This window comes from Eucyclogobius newberryi, unplaced genomic scaffold, assembly GCF_026437365.1.
Source record: "Eucyclogobius newberryi isolate DKJ021-1_F unplaced genomic scaffold, fEucNew1.0.hap1 SCAF_25, whole genome shotgun sequence".
Classification (NCBI taxonomy): domain Eukaryota; kingdom Metazoa; phylum Chordata; class Actinopteri; order Gobiiformes; family Gobiidae; genus Eucyclogobius; species Eucyclogobius newberryi.
In genome coordinates, this window is record NW_027315890.1 from 69153 (window position 1) to 85491 (window position 16339).

Here is a 16339-nt window from a genome sequence, read left to right on the forward strand (position 1 = left end):
ACTTACACCACATCTGCAGAGACACTGACATGAACGTCCACTTAGACCACATCTGCAGAGACACTGACATGAACGTCCACTTACACCACATCTGCAGAGACACTGACATGAACGTCCACTTACACCACATCTGCAGAGACACTGACATGAACGTCCACTTACACCACATCTGCAGAGACACTGACATGAACGTCCACTTACACCACATCTGCAGAGACACTGACATGAACGTCCACTTACACCACATCTGCAGAGACACTGACATGAACGTCCACTTACACCACATCTGCAGAGACACTGACATGAACGTCCACTTACACCACATCTGCAGAGACACTGAAATGCAGAACCAAATTTGAAAACAAATTAATTTCCATCTCAATTCCTTGATTATCTGTTGTATGGGAAATAAGAATGAACCTAAACCAGGAATAAATGACACGACTCTGGAGATGTTCTAGACTTTAGATGTGATGCTTATTTGGGTTTGTGACGCACTCGCTCAGGCTCAAGCTCCAGGATGAAGAGGTTCTCGTCTCTGGAGCTGCTCCTCAGCCTCGTGGTGATTTTGCTGCTCATCTGCTCCATCAGCCTGGGCATCCTCAACTTCATCTGTATCCAGAAAACAGGTGAGTCAGACCTAAAACCAGGACTAAACCAGAAATAAACTAAGACTACAATGAGAACTTTAACCAGGACTAAACCAGAACTAAACCAGGACTACAATGAGAACTTTAACCAGGACTAAACCAGGACTACAATGAGAACTTTAACCAGGACTAAACCAGAACTAAACCAGGACTACAATGAGAACTTTAACCAGGACTAAACCAGAACTAAACCAGGACTACAATGAGAACTTTAACCAGGACTAAACCAGAACTAAACCAGGACTACAATGAGAACTTTAACCAGGACTAAACCAGAACTAAACCAGGACTACAATGAGAACTTTAACCAGGACTAAACCAGAACTAAACCAGGACTACAATGAGAACTTTAACCAGGACTAAACCAGGACCAAATCACACTGATACTGGTAAATCCAAAAACCAAACCAAAACTGAACCGGGACTGACAAAAACATTTTAAAAGCGAAAGAACAATGTGATGTGATAGAACATATGACACAAAAGCTCAGGCATAGTTCTGCTGCGTGTGCTGAGATGATGTTTGTATCTGTCACGTGGTTTAGGTTCTGATGACATCATCTTCTTGGGGCAAATGAAGATCACTGGAGGAGCAGACTTTTCAGATGACCTCACAAACTCCACCTCGGCTCAGTTCAAAACTCTGGCCTTCGACGTTCAGCAGCTGGTCAGTGTTTCTGTTGAACATCTAAACTCCTGCGCTCATGACCTCTGTGTAACCTCTGTGAAATCGTTATGTGACCTCTGTGTAACCTCTGTGTAATCGTTATGTGACCATTGTGTAACCTCTGTGGGACCTGTGGGACCTGTGAAACCTTTGTGTGACCTTTGTAACCTCTGTGTGACCCCTGCGGGACCTCTGAAACCTTTGTGTGACCTTTGTAACCTCTCTGTGACCTCCGTGGGACCTGTGCGACCTCTGTGGGACCTGTGGGACCTTTGTGTGACCTTTGTAACCTCTGCACAACCTCTGTGTGACCTCTGTGTAAACTCGGTGTGACCTGTGTGACTTCTGTGTGAACCTCTGTGTGACCTCTGTGTGACTTCTGTGTGACCTCTGTGTGACCTCTGTGTATCCTCTGGCCTCCAGGTGAGCGAGGTCTTCTCTCTGAGTGACCTCAGGCTCCAGTTCAAATCCTGCTCCGTTCTGCTCTTCAGGTCAGAATAACAAACCCTGACCCTGACCCTAACCCTAACCCTCACCCTCACCCTAACCCTAACCCTCACCCTCACCCTCACCCTCACCCTAACCCTCACCCTAACCCTCAACCCTCACCCTCACCCTCAACCCTCACCCTAACCCTCACCCTCACCCTAACCCTAACCCTAACCCTAACCCTCACCCTAACCCTCAACCCTCAACCCTCACCCTCACCCTCACCCTCAACCCTCACCCTAACCCTCACCCTAACCCTCACCCTAACCCTCACCCTCACCCTAACCCTCACCCTCACCCTCACCCTAACCCTCACCCTCACCCTCACCCTAACCCTCACCCTAACCCTCACCCTAACCCTCACCCTAACCCTCACCCTCACCCTAACCCTCACCCTCACCCTCACCCTCACCCTAACCCTCACCCTCACCCTCACCCTAACCCTAACCCTCACCCTAACCCTCACCCTAACCCTCACCCTCACCCTAACCCTCACCCTCACCCTAACCCTCACCCTAACCCTCACCCTAACCCTCACCCTAACCCTCACCCTCACCCTAACCCTCACCCTCACCCTAACCCTAACCCTCACCCTCACCCTCACCCTAACCCTCACCCTCACCCTCACCCTAACCCTAACCCTGTTTATAAAAGTGTTTGTCTTGCCAGTTGAAGCTGATCAATGCTGTTGTAGAGCCCAGTATGTGAACCAGAGTCATGCAAGAGCCAGGCTGTGGAAGGTCGCCTCTCCTTCCCTTAGCAACCAATCATGCTAGCTGTCAATCAAACCCTTGTTCACACAAGCTGGACCTCTGTGAAAGAAGGCTCCTGATTGGTCAGTTATTATTGTCGCTATCTTGATTTACAAATACAACAGTGAAATAAAAAATACCTGGGCTGCGTCCAAATTTCCACCTTATTCCCTCCTTAAGGATGAATTTAGGGCTCAATGACCTCCAATCATTTTATTCATACTTATTATTCAGCTTAAATAACATATCTTCAGAACTAATTGATGTAGAGCAACTTATAATCAAAAGAGAAAAAAACATGCAGAATAGGCAAGTCTTGTTATATATCTTACAGTTTGAAAACTACCATAAGATGCCACTTGGGGCCGCCACAAGGAAACCCTAACCCGGGCAGAGCGGGCGCAGCGCGGGCACCCAGAGCGGGCGCAGAGTTCAGATTGTACGGCTGCGGCTGCTTTAGTCACAAAGGAGGAAACTCAGAACAATGGACAATGAAGCGAGCACTGGAGTGAGTGCAGAGGAGAAGGTCACAATCTGTCCGTGTCTGATTAAACATGGACCGGCCTCCTGCTGGTGCCAGAGTCAGGACTAAACATGGCCTCCTGCTGGTGCCAGAGTCAGGACTAAACATGGACCGGCCTCCTGCTGGTGCCAGAGTCAGGACTAAACATGGAGCGGCCTCCTGCTGGTGCCAGAGTCAGGACTAAACATGGACCGGCCTCCTGCTGGTGCTAGAGTCAGGACTAAACATGGACCGGCCTCCTGCTGGTGCCACAGTCAGGACTAAACATGGACCGGCCTCCTGCTGGTGCCACAGTCAGGACTAAACATGGACCGGCCTCCTGCTGGTGCCAGAGTCAGGACTAAACATGGACCGGCCTCCTGCTGGTGCCAGAGTCAGGACTAAACATGGACCGGCCTCCTGCTGGTGCCACAGTCAGGACTAAACATGGACCGGCCTCCTGCTGGTGCCAGAGTCAGGACTAAACATGGACCGGCCTCCTGCTGGTGCCAGAGTCAGGACTAAACATGGACCGGCCTCCTGCTGGTGCCAGAGTCAGGACTAAACATGGACCGGCCTCCTGCTGGTGCCAGAATGAACTTCACTCCATTTGGAACCATATGATATAAGTTGAAGTTTGACATGAACAAACTCATTCTTTCTTTAGAACTGTGTGTCACGTTTAACTCCTGTGTTTAGGAAAGGCAGTGTGTTGGTGACCTTTGACCTGCGCTTCCTACGTGCTGTCAGTGCGCAGGAGGCAGAGCAACAGTTGGGGGCGGGGCTTGAGCTCGTCCAAGGCTCAGGATTGGTCATGGATCCGAGCAGCATCAGAGTGACAGGTGAAACTGACAGAAAAAGATTGATTTTTCCACTCATTCCTCCTTGAATTCATGTGCTTTGTATTTCTGTAGTAGAAAAAGCTTCAGTTGTTTCATCTGGACTCAGTTTGAAAAAATAGACGTTTTGACTCTCATCCAAGAGTCATTGTCAATAAAAGAATTTAGAACGAGAACTCCGATATTAATACTGTTCTGTGGTAAGACCCGCCCATTGGGAGGAGCCTTCCTGAAGTAGAAAGAGTTGTTTGTTTCAACAGAAACTCCCCCTTGTATCTACCGAGCCTATTCAGAATCTTAATGGGCTATTAGAATCCTCTTTGTCTTTGTGAGACCCTGGCTCAACCACCCTGAGTACCTGATTAACATTTGAATGCCCTGGTCCTTTACCTTTCCAGGGGTTCAGTAACCCATTATAGATAACAGGAAGATTAAACCGTCGCCCTCCATTTCTGTTTAAAGAAGGTCTTTCTTTTTTAACAAAAATAGCTTCCTTGACTCCTCTTTCAAACCATCTTTTCTCCTGCTTAAAACCTTCACCTCACCGTCTTCAAACGAGTGATTAGAGGCTTCAAGATGGAGATGCACGGCGCTCTGTGGTCCTGAACTTGTATTTCTTCTGTGCTGATAGAGCCTCTTGTGTAGAGGCTGTTTAGTCTCACCTATGTACCGTTCTTTACAGCTTTCTTCACTGCATTGGACAGAATAAACTACATTGCTCTGTTTTTGAGTCGGCAACTTGTCCTTAGGGTGAACCAGTTTTTGTCTTAAAGTGTTTCCTGGTTTAAAATAAACAGGGACTTCGTGTTGTCTAAAAATTCTCTGCAGTTTTTCCGACAGGCCAGACACATAAGGGATAGAAACACCTTCCTTCTCTGTTCAGTTTCCCTTTTGTCCTGCTTCTTGGTTCTCTTCACTCTGTTGAGGGCCCAAGCGGGGTAACCACAGGCTGAGTGGGCTGTCGGAAAAACTGCAGAGAATTTTTAGACAACACGAAGTCCCTGTTTATTTTAAACCAGGAAACACTTTAAGACAAAAACTGGTTCACCCTAAGGACAAGTTGCCGACTCAAAAACAGAGCAATGTAGTTTATTCGATCCAATGCAGTGAAGAAAGCTGTAAAGAACGGTACATAGGTGAGACTAAACAGCCTCTACACAAGAGGCTCTATCAGCACAGAAGAAATACAAGTTCAGGACCTCAGAGCGCCGTGCATCTCCATCTTGAAGCCTCTAATCACTCGTTTGAAGACGGTGAGGTGAAGGTTTTAAGCAGGGAGAAAAGATGGTTTGAAAGAGGAGTCAAGGAAGCTATTTTTGTTAAAAAAGAAAGACCTTCTTTAAACAGAAATGGAGGGCTAAGATTCAATCTTCCTATTATTTATAATGGGTTACTGAACCCCTGGAAAGGTAGAGGACCAGGACCAGGTCATTTAGATGCTAATCAGGTACTCAGGGTGGTTGAGCCAGGGTCTCACAAAGACAAAGAGGATTCTAATAGCCCATTAAGATTCTGAATAGGCTCGGTAGATACAAGGGGGGAGTTTCTGTTGAAACAAACAACTCTTTCTACTTCAGGAAGGCTCCGCCCAATGGGTGGGTCTTACCACAGAACAGTATTAATATCGGAGTTCTCGTTCTAAATTCTTTTATTGACAATGACTCTTGGATGAGAGTCGAAACGTCTATTTTTTCAAACTGAGTCCAGATGAAACAACTGAAGCTTTTTCTACTATGGAACACGCCTGGACCAATGAGGGATTACACCGACATATTTGTATTTCTGTGTTTATACAGAGAAAGGAGACGTTTTGCCTACGCTGACTCCTCCCACCTCTGTGACTCCTCCCACCTCTCTGACTCCTCCAACCTCTGTGACTCCTCCCACCTCTGGGACTCCTCCCACCTCTGTGACCCCAAACCTGACCCCCAGCTCGTCTCCAGGTGAGTGCTGCTTCATCTGATTAATAACATCTTAAAACTTCCAGGAGACATGTGAATAAGTGGACAGTGAGTCAGGGGACATCCCCGGTGTGGACAGTGAGTCAGGTTCAATTAAATTTATTTTTGTAAGGCCCAAAATCACAACAACAGTCGCCTCTGAGGGCCGAATCAACAATGTCTGTGGTGGCGATAGAGTCAGACAATGTCGCTGGGACAAAGTCCCAGGGTCCTCTGTCCTTAGACTCTCCTTCTCGGCCAGGAAAAACTAGAAAAAAAACCTCCTTGGGAAAAAGCGTAGAAACCTGGAGGAGTTCCAGTGAAGGAGAGATCCCACTCTCACAGACGTTTGGGAGACTGGAGCTGGAGCCACTCTTCAGGCAGATGAGGGACCGTCCACACGGGGCAGGGACACTTCACCAGGAGAGGGACATCTGGGTCCACAGGTCCTCAGGAGTGAGAAAAAGAAAAATAGGCGGTGAACAGTTTGCAAGTGGAATTGAAAATTAAATATTGTTTGTTAGAATAAGTAGGAAGAAGAGGACAGAGCTCATGCTGTCATACTTTCCCCAGCACAGTTGCTACTAGGGCAGCGGAGCTGAAGCTGTGGGTTTATGTTTCTGTTCCTAACTGGTCAGACCATAAGAGATTTCAAAGAGGAACGTTTTAAGCCTGGACTTAAATGAAGAGACTGTGTCAGCATATTTAACATGGGTCGGGAGCTGATTCCATAACAAAGGCGCTTGGTAGCTAGACGCTCTACCTCCTACAGTACTTTTAGAGACTCTTGGGACCAGAAGGCCAGCATTTTGAGAGCGAAGAGCTCTGTTTGGATAATATGGTTCTATAGCATCTTTGAGGTGGGAGGGGCCATGTCATTTATGGCTTTGTAGGTCAGAGTAGAATTTTAAATGTGATTCTAAACTCGACGGGGAGCCAGTGAAGAGACACCAGCACCGGTGTAATGTGCTCTCTTCTTTTTGTTCCTGTTAGTAATCTTGCTGCTGCATTTTGAACCACTTAAAGCTTTTTATGGAGCTTTTAGGACCTGCTGTGAGCAGGAGTTACAGTCTAATCTAGAATCTGTAGCCAGGAAACTAGCAGACAACAGGAATCACTTGAGGTTCAATCTTAGATGCAAACAGAACAACATGATCCCGAAGAGCCTGCAGATCAAATCACCGGTCAGAGGACACAGAGCAGAGAAGATTTGGAGAAGGAGCCTTATACAGATGCTCAGTGAAAGGATCCAGGAAAACAACGTCAGAATTGATAAATTGAAAGACAGAACAGGAACTTTACAGGAGAAATTAACCAGCATACTCCCTGAAGAAGCTTTCAAAAGAGTGCTGGATTTTACACAGACAGCACAAGAAGCACAGCACAGGAAGAGCAAAGAACGCCAAATCAAGAAGTTCAACATTCTTTTGAACAAAAAGAATGCAGGTGAGGTCGAGCTAGACATTAGGACTGAGACAGACAAAGTAGCAACCAGAAAAAAAACAATTGGATTAAGAACCTATCAGATCGTGTTCTGACACAGGCAGAAAAGGAGGTGCTCTCTAAAGGGCTCAACTTTTTCTGTCACCTCTAAACACATCCCTACAGAGGACTACATCACAGCCACTGAAACGGCAATTAGAAACAACAAAATGACTGAATCGGAGGCTGCAGACCTGAGGTTACGAGTCACAGCGACCCTGAAGAGTGCTAAACCACCTCCTTCAAATATCACAGCTGAAGAGAGAAAAGCACTTTCAGCACTGGAAAAAGATCATAGCATCAACATCCTCCCAGCAGACAAGGGACGTTGCACTGTGATTCTCAACGCAGCTGATTACGAAGCCAAAGTCCACACCCTCCTCGAGGACACGACCACATACGAACGCTTGAAAAGAGATCCGACCAGTGGCTACAAGAAGAAAGTGATAGACTGTTTACAAAGGCTGGAAAAAGAGGAAGTGATAGACCGGCCTCTGTATTACAGACTGTATCCTGGTGAAGCCATGCCTTGCATTTATGGCCTTCCAAAAATACACAAGAAGGATGTTCCACTCAGACCCATAGTGTGCAGCACAGATCACTTACAATGTGGCCAAGCATTTAACAACTATATTGGCTCCGCTTGTGGGGAATTCGGTACATCATGTGGACACGCACAACTTTGTGGATAAAGTGAAACATCTCCAACTGGACCCAGATGACCTCATGGTTTCATATGATGTGGTGTCCCTGTTCACCTGCATCCCGACCTCTGATGCAGTAGCAGCAGTGAGGATCAGACTGCAGGAAGACACCACCCTACAGGAAAGGACCAAACTGACACCTGAACACATATGTAAACTGTTGGACATCTGTCTGAACACCACTTACTTTCAATTCCGGGGACAATTTTACAGACAGATTCATGGCTGTGCCATGGGCTCGCCCGTCTCTCCCATAGTGGCCAACCTGTACATGGAGCACTTTGAGAAGAAGGCACTGGCCTCATTCTCAGGCTCCGCCCCAAAACTGTGGCTCCGCTATGTCCATGATACTTTTGTAACAATTAAGAAACAAGAGCTGGAAACCTTCTCTGATCACATCAATGCTGTGGACCCACATATCAGGTTTACAAGAGAAGACGCTAAGGCAAGGCAAGTTTATTTGTAGAGCACATTTCATACACAAGGCAATTCAAAGCTTCACAGCAGGAAAAATGCATTCAAATCACAAAGAAATTACAGAAACAGAAATACAATAAAATTAACTAAATTAAAAATTATCAATCCAACTGATTTTCTAAACTAATAAAATCACAAACAAAAGAGAAGAGTGCAAAGAAAAAATCCTTTCAGTCATATGCGCAGCTAAACAAAACTGTTTTTAGCTTAGATTTGAACATTGTCAGAGTAGAACCTGTCTCACATCTTCAGGAAGACTGTTCCAGATTTTAGCTGCATAAAACTGAAACGCAGATTCCCCATGATTTGTCCTGACTCTGGCACCAGCAGGAGGCCGCTCCATGTTTAGTCCTGACTCTGGCACCAGCAGGAGGCCGGTCCCTGAGGTCCTCAGAGTCCGAGATGGTTCATATGGCACTAACATATCCAAGATGTACTTTGGTGCTAGGCCATGGAGAGACTTGTACACAAGCAGAGCTGCTTTAAAGTCTATTCTCTGAGCCACAAGGGGCAGTGCAGAGACCTGAGAACAGGACTAATGTGATCATACTTCCTGGTTCTAGTCAGGACCCGAGCAGCAGCATTCTGGATGTACTGCAGCTGTTTTACAACTCGTTTGGAGAGACCAGTGAGCAGGCCGTTACAGTAGTCTAATCTACTGGAGACAAACGCATGGATAAGTCTCTCTAAATCTGGTTTTGACACTATATTCTAAGGAGAATCGCTTGGCCTTTCTTGATTGTTCCACGATCAGAGGAGAGGACGGGAAACTCCAAATAGAAGTATATAGGAAACCTACACACACGGACCAGTATCTGCTCTTTGGTTCCAACCACCCACTACAGCACAAGCTGGGAGTGATCAGAACCTTACAACACAGAGCTCAAGGTGTGCCCACCAGCTCAGAGGGCAAGAAGAAAGAGGAAAAACATGTCCGAAATGCCCTCTCAGCCTGTGGTTACCCCGCTTGGGCCCTCAACAGAGTGAAGAGAACCAAGAAGCAGGACAAAAGGGAAACTGAACAGAGAAGGAAGGGTGTTTCTATCCCTTATGTGTCTGGCCTGTCGGAAAAACTGCAGAGAATTTTTAGACAACACGAAGTCCCTGTTTATTTTAAACCAGGAAACACTTTAAGACAAAAACTGGTTCACCCTAAGGACAAGTTGCCGACTCAAAAACAGAGCAATGTAGTTTATTCGATCCAATGCAGTGAAGAAAGCTGTAAAGAACGGTACATAGGTGAGACTAAACAGCCTCTACACAAGAGGCTCTATCAGCACAGAAGAAATACAAGTTCAGGACCTCAGAGTGCCGTGCATCTCCATCTTGAAGCCTCTAATCACTCATTTGAAGACGGTGAGGTGAAGGTTTTAAGCAGGAGAAAAGATGGTTTGAAAGAGGAGTCAAGGAAGCTATTTTTGTTAAAAAAGAAAGACCTTCTTTAAACAGAAATGGAGGGCTAAGATTTAATCTTCCTGTTATTTATAATGGGTTACTGAACCCCTGGAAAGGTAGAGGACTAGGACCAGGACATTTAGATGCTAATCAGGTACTCAGGGTGGTTGAGCCAGGGTCTCACAAAGACAAAGAGGATTCTAATAGCCCATTAAGATTCTGAATAGGCTCGGTAGATACAAGGGGGGAGTTTCTGTTGAAACAAACAACTCTTTCTACTTCAGGAAGTTTCCTCCCAATGGGCGGGACTTACCACAGAACAGTATTAATATCGGAGTTCTCGATCTAAATTCTTTTATTGACAATGACTCTTGGATGAGAGTCAAAACGTCTATTTTTTCAAACTGAGTCCAGATGACTACAACTGAAGCTTTTTCTACTAAAGTCTAATCTAGATGTTACAAATGCAGGAGACGTTTTTCAGCTTCACTTTTAGGCCGGATTCTTCTGATTTTGGCTCTTGTTGCGCAAATGGAAATAGTCTGTTTTACAAGCTTGATTTATATGAGCTTTAAATGAGAGCTCCTGGTCCAATAAGACCAAGGTTTCTAACAGTAGAACTGGAGGCTCCAGTGACATTGTCCAATGAGACTATCTGCTCAGATAGAGCGTCACGTAGATGTTTAGGGCCAAGCACAATGACCTCCAGCACAATGACCTCCAGCACAATGACCTCCAGCACAATGACCTCCAGCACAATGACCTCGGTTTTTTCAGGGTTAAGAAGCAGGTAGTTAAGTGTCCTCCAGGTTTTTATCTCCTTCACACAAGCACTAAGTCTGTCTACTTGATCGCTCTGATCAGGTTTCATTGATAAATACAGCTGAGTGTCGTCTGCAGAGCAGTGGAAGTTAATGCCATGTGACCTGATCATGTGACCTAACAGCAGCATATAAAGAGTAAACATAATTGGACCGAGTACTGACCCCTGTGGCACACCGTAAATTACTTTAGAACAAGGTGAGGAGCTCTGGTTTACATGAACAAATTGGTACCTATCAGATAAATAGGATTTAAACCAGCTGAGGGCGGAGCCTCTGAGGGCGGGACATCCGACACCTACATCACATTCCAGCCTCTGCAGCAGAATGTTGTGGTCAATGGTCAAACGCTGCGCTGAGGTCCAACAGAACCAGGACTGAGAACAGACCATCATCAGCGGCTAATAAAAAAATCGTTTTTGACTTTAACTAACGCAGTTTCAGTGCTGTGGTGGTCTCTGAACCCTGCTGTGGTGGGCTCTGAACCCTGTTCTGGTGGGCTCTGAACCCTGCTGTGGTGGGCTCTGAACCCTGCTGTGGTGGGCTCTGAATCCTGAATGGAAAACTTCACATAAGTTATTGTCCTGTAGGTGGCGACAAAGCTGTTCTACCACAACTTTTTCAAGGATTTTAGAGACGAAGGGAAGATTATAAATAGGTCTGTAGTTTAACAATAGGTCGGGATCTAGATCAGGCTTTTTCAGAAAAAGGTTTAATGACGTCATGTTTGAAGGACGTGGAACATAAACACTTTCTACTGAAGTATTTATTATAGTAAGAATAGAGTCTATAATTAGGGGGAGAATGTCTTTGAGGAGCTTGGAATGGGGTCTAGGACACAAGTTGAGCTTTTAGAGGACATAAGGGCTGAAGTTCTCTCTCTTGATCAACAACTGAACCTTTCTACATTTACAGGTGGATTTATCTGAGACGTTAGATTTACAGCTTGGGCTAGTTCAGGGCGAATAGTGGGAGTCATTCATCTCATTTATCTCTGATTGTTTGCATTTTATTGTTAAAAAATAGGAAAAAATCATCAGAGCTGAGAGAAGCTGGGAGTGAGGGCTCTACTGCTGTGACAGTGTGTTACCATGGCTACAGCGCTGAAAAGAAATGTAGTGTTACTTTTGTTGACTTCTATTAGATGTGAATAGAGTCTAGTTTGGGCCTCACACAGAGCTGCTGATAGGACAGGAGCAACTTTTCCTGCTTTTAGAGATTCTTCTGTGTGGGAGGGGCCAAATAATCCCTCTAGTTTTCTAACTCTTTGTTTATGTGAATGCAGTTCTTGGTTGTACCATGGGGAGGAGGCGCTTTGACCTTATGACCTTCTGTTTTAACGGCGCTACAACGTCAAGAGCAGACTTCAGAGAATTCATGGTCAAGTTGACAAATTGATCACTTATACTGGGACTAAAACTGTTCACAGCAGGATCACATGACATGATCAAATGACATGATCACATTACATGATCACGTGACATGACATGATGACGTGATCATGTCATGTGATCATGTCATGTGATCCTGCTGTGAACAGTTTTAGTCCCAGTCACGTGATCACGTCACGTGATCACATGACGTGATCACATGACATGATCACATGACATGATCACATGACGTGATCACATGACGTGATCACGTCACGTGATCACATGACGTGCTCACGTGACACGATGACGTGACACGATCACGTGACACGATGACGTGACACGATCACGTGACACGATTACGTGACACGATCACGTGACACGATCACGTGACATGATCACGTGACATGATCACGTGACACGATGACATGACGTGATCACATGACACGATCACGTGACATGATCACGTGACACGATCACGTTACACGATTACGTGACATGATCACGTGACATGATCACGTGACACGATCACGTGACACGATTACGTGACATGATCACGTGACATGATCACGTGACACGATCACATGACACGATCACATGACACGATGACATGACACGACGACATGACGTCATCATATGACGTGATCACATGATGTGATCACATGAAGTGATCACATGACATGTCACTGAATATTGGCTCTATTATTTCTTTGAAAAGGACAATATCTGAAAAATCTATCTGAAAATTCATTATAACTTTATTTTGTGGGACTGGATGATCTTTAAGAATTAACTGAAAGGTAATTATGAAATGATCTGACAATATAGAGTTTTGAGGGAAGACAATGAGGTCATTTATCTCTATTCCATACGTTAGGACAAGATCCAGAGTGTGCTTATGACTGTGAGTCGCTTTATTTACATTCTGAGTGAAACCAATGCTGTCTAACAAGGCGCTTGAAGGCATTACTGAGGGAGTCATCACTCATGTTCACGTGGATATTAAAGCCTCCAGCTATAACTATTTTATCCCAGGCTAGCACTAAGTTTGATATAAAGTCAGAAAACTCTGTTAAACTCTGAATATGGACCAGGAGGTCGGGAGAAAACTATGAACAAAACTCCTTTTTGGTTTTTCATATTTGGACACGTGATTGACACATGAGGCTTTAAATGAGTGAAATGTGTTGTTAATTTTAGGAATCATGAGTCGCTTAAGTGTGAGATCACTGCCACACCACCACCTCGACCTGTGCTCCTGGAGGTGTGAGAGGTAACATGGGTGGGTGGGGTTAACATGGGTGGGTGGGGTTAACATGGGTGGGTGGGGTTTACATGGGTGGGTGGAGTTAACAGGGGTGGGTGGGGTTAACATGGGTAGGTGGGGTTAACATGGGTGGGTGGGGTTTACATGGGTGGGTGGGATTAACATGGGTGGGTGGAGTTAACAGGGGTGGGTGGGGTTAACATGGGTAGGTGGGGTTAACATGGGTGGGTGGGGTTTACATGGGTGGGTGGGGTGGACTCATTTAGTCTGACGTAGTCGTCTTGTTGAAGCCACGTTTCAGTTGGAGCTGAAGATCTATGTTATAGTCACTAATTAATTCATGAACTAAGAGCGATTTGGAGGAAATTGCTCTAATGTTGATCAGTCCACATTTTATGTCTTTATTCATTTGTTTATTTGTGTCATTTGTAATTGTTATTTGGTCTGACATCTGAAATGGGTTTTTCTGAGATGTGACTTTTTGGCATTATTTGTACGAGGGACACGAGGGACATGAGGGACACGAGGGACACAAGGGACACACACAGTCTCTATCTGTCTTGAATCTGAACACTTCACATGTGACAGAGCGGGCAAGAGTTCAGCGACAGAGGAGCGTCTTACACTGCTGCTCTGCGCCCGGTGACGTCCCCGGTGTGGACAGTGAGTCAGGGGACGTCCCGGGTGTGGACAGTGAGTCAGGGGATGTCCCCGGTGTGGACAGTGAATCAGGTGACGTCCCCGGTGTGGACAGTGAGTCAGGTGACGTCCCCTGTGTGGACAGTGAGTCAGGGGACGTCCCCGGTGTGGACAGTGAGTCAGGGGACGTCCCCGGTGTGGACAGTGAGTCAGGGGACGTCCCCAGTGTGGACAGTGAGTCAGGTGACGTCCCCTGTGTGGACAGTGAGTCTTTTTGGTGGTGTGTGACTTTGTGTTAAGATGTGATTCTCACTCATCATCAAGAATCAAAAAAAGGAAGTCTTGATGCTGTTTTAGTTTCTTTTAGTTTCTTTTAGTTTGGATCCGACTCAAACGTTTCCACGAGACAAACGTATCACGTTTTAAATGTTTTAAATATTTAAAAACAGCACGTTTTAAAGTTTTCTCTTTCTCTCTCAGCTTCGTGTCCAGACGGTCACATGACCTGCTCTGACGGGTCAGGCTGTGTTCTGATTGGTCAGTTTTGTGATGGACACAGAGACTGTTCAGACGGATCAGATGAAGACCAGAGCAGCTGCGGTAAAACTGTGTTACACCTGAAGCTGGACACAACCACGTCATGTGCTCAACAGAACAAAGACACAACCAACAGAACAAAGACTTCCACACAACCAAACACACATGTGCTCAACAGAACAAAGACTCCCACACAACCAAACACACATGTGCTCAACAGAACAAAGACACAACCAAACACACATGTGCTCAACAGAACAAAGACTTCCACACAACCAAACACACATGTGCTCAACAGAACAAAGACACAACCAAACACACATGTGCTAAACAGAACAAAGACTTCCTCACAACCAAACACACATGTGCTCAACAGAACAAAGACTCCCACACAACCAAACACACATGTGCTCAACAGAACAAAGACACAACCAAACACACATGTGCTAAACAGAACAAAGACTTCCTCACAACCAAACACACATGTGCTCAACAGAACAAAGACTCCCACACAACCAAACACACATGTGCTCAACAGAACAAAGACAAAACTAACAGAACAAAGACTTCCACACAACCAAACACACATGTGCTCAACAGAACAAAGACACAACCAAACACACATGTGCTCAACAGAACAAAGACTCCCACACAACCAAACACACATGTGCTCAACAGAACAAAGACACAACCAAACACACATGTGCTCAACAGAACAAAGACTCCCACACAACCAAACACACATGTGCTCAACAGAACAAAGACACAACTAACAGAACAAAGACTTCCACACAACCAAACACACATGTGCTCAACAGAACAAAGACACAACCAAACACACATGTGCTCAACAGAACAAAGACACAACCAAACACACATGTGCTCAACAGACAAAGACTCCCACACAACCAAACACACATGTGCTCAACAGAACAAAGACACAACTAACAGAACAAAGACTTCCACACAACCAAACACACATGTGCTCAACAGAACAAAGACACAACCAAACACACATGTGCTCAACAGAACAAAGACACAACCAAACACACATGTGCTCAACAGAACAAAGACTTCCTCCATAAGAATCATTTATAATAATAATTAATCGTTTCCACAGACGACATCACGACAGTCAGAGGTTTATCGGTGTAAAACAATTCAACAGTCAGAGGTTTATCGGTGTAAAACAGTTCAACAGTCAGAGGTTTATCGGTGTAAAACAGTTTAACAGTCAGAGGTTTATCGGTGTAAAACAGTTCAACAGTCAGAGGTTTATCGGTGTAAAACAGTTCAACAGTCAGAGGTTTATCGGTGTAAAACAATTCAACAGTCAGAGGTTTATCGGTGTAAAACAGTTCAACAGTCAGAGGTTTATCGGTGTAAAACAGTTCAACAGTCAGAGGTTTATCGGTGTAAAACAATTCAACAGTCAGAGGTTTATCGGTGTAAAACAGTTCAACAGTCAGAGGTTTATCGGTGTAAAACAGTTCAACAGTCAGAGGTTTATCGGTGTAAAACAGTTCAACAGTCAGAGGTTTATCGGTGTAAAACAGTTCAACAGTCAGAGGTTTATCGGTGTAAAACAGTTCAACAGTCAGAGGTTTATCGGTGTAAAACAATTCAACAGTCAGAGGTTTATTGGTGTAAAACAGTTCAACAGTCAGAGGTTTATCGGTGTAAAACAGTTCAACAGTCAGAGGTTTATCGGTGTAAAACAGTTTAACAGTCAGAGGTTTATCGGTGTAAAACAGTTCAACAGTCAGAGGTTTATCGGTGTAAAACAGTTCAACAGTCAGAGGTTTATC

General features: G+C 45.2%; 1 protein-coding gene across 1 annotated transcript in view; it reads left to right on the forward strand.

Moving 5' to 3' along the window:
- Window positions 1–514: 514 nt before the first annotated feature.
- tmprss15 (transmembrane serine protease 15) overlaps window positions 515–16339 on the forward strand; it is a 65890-nt gene continuing 50065 nt past the window's right edge. The window contains exons 1-6 of the mRNA XM_072459675.1: window positions 515–629; window positions 1196–1317; window positions 1741–1808; window positions 3760–3902; window positions 5696–5842; window positions 14475–14594. Coding sequence (XP_072315776.1) covers window positions 521–629; window positions 1196–1317; window positions 1741–1808; window positions 3760–3902; window positions 5696–5842; window positions 14475–14594 — 709 coding nt within the window. The 5' untranslated portion in view covers window positions 515–520. The remainder of the gene's footprint in view (window positions 630–1195; window positions 1318–1740; window positions 1809–3759; window positions 3903–5695; window positions 5843–14474; window positions 14595–16339) is intronic.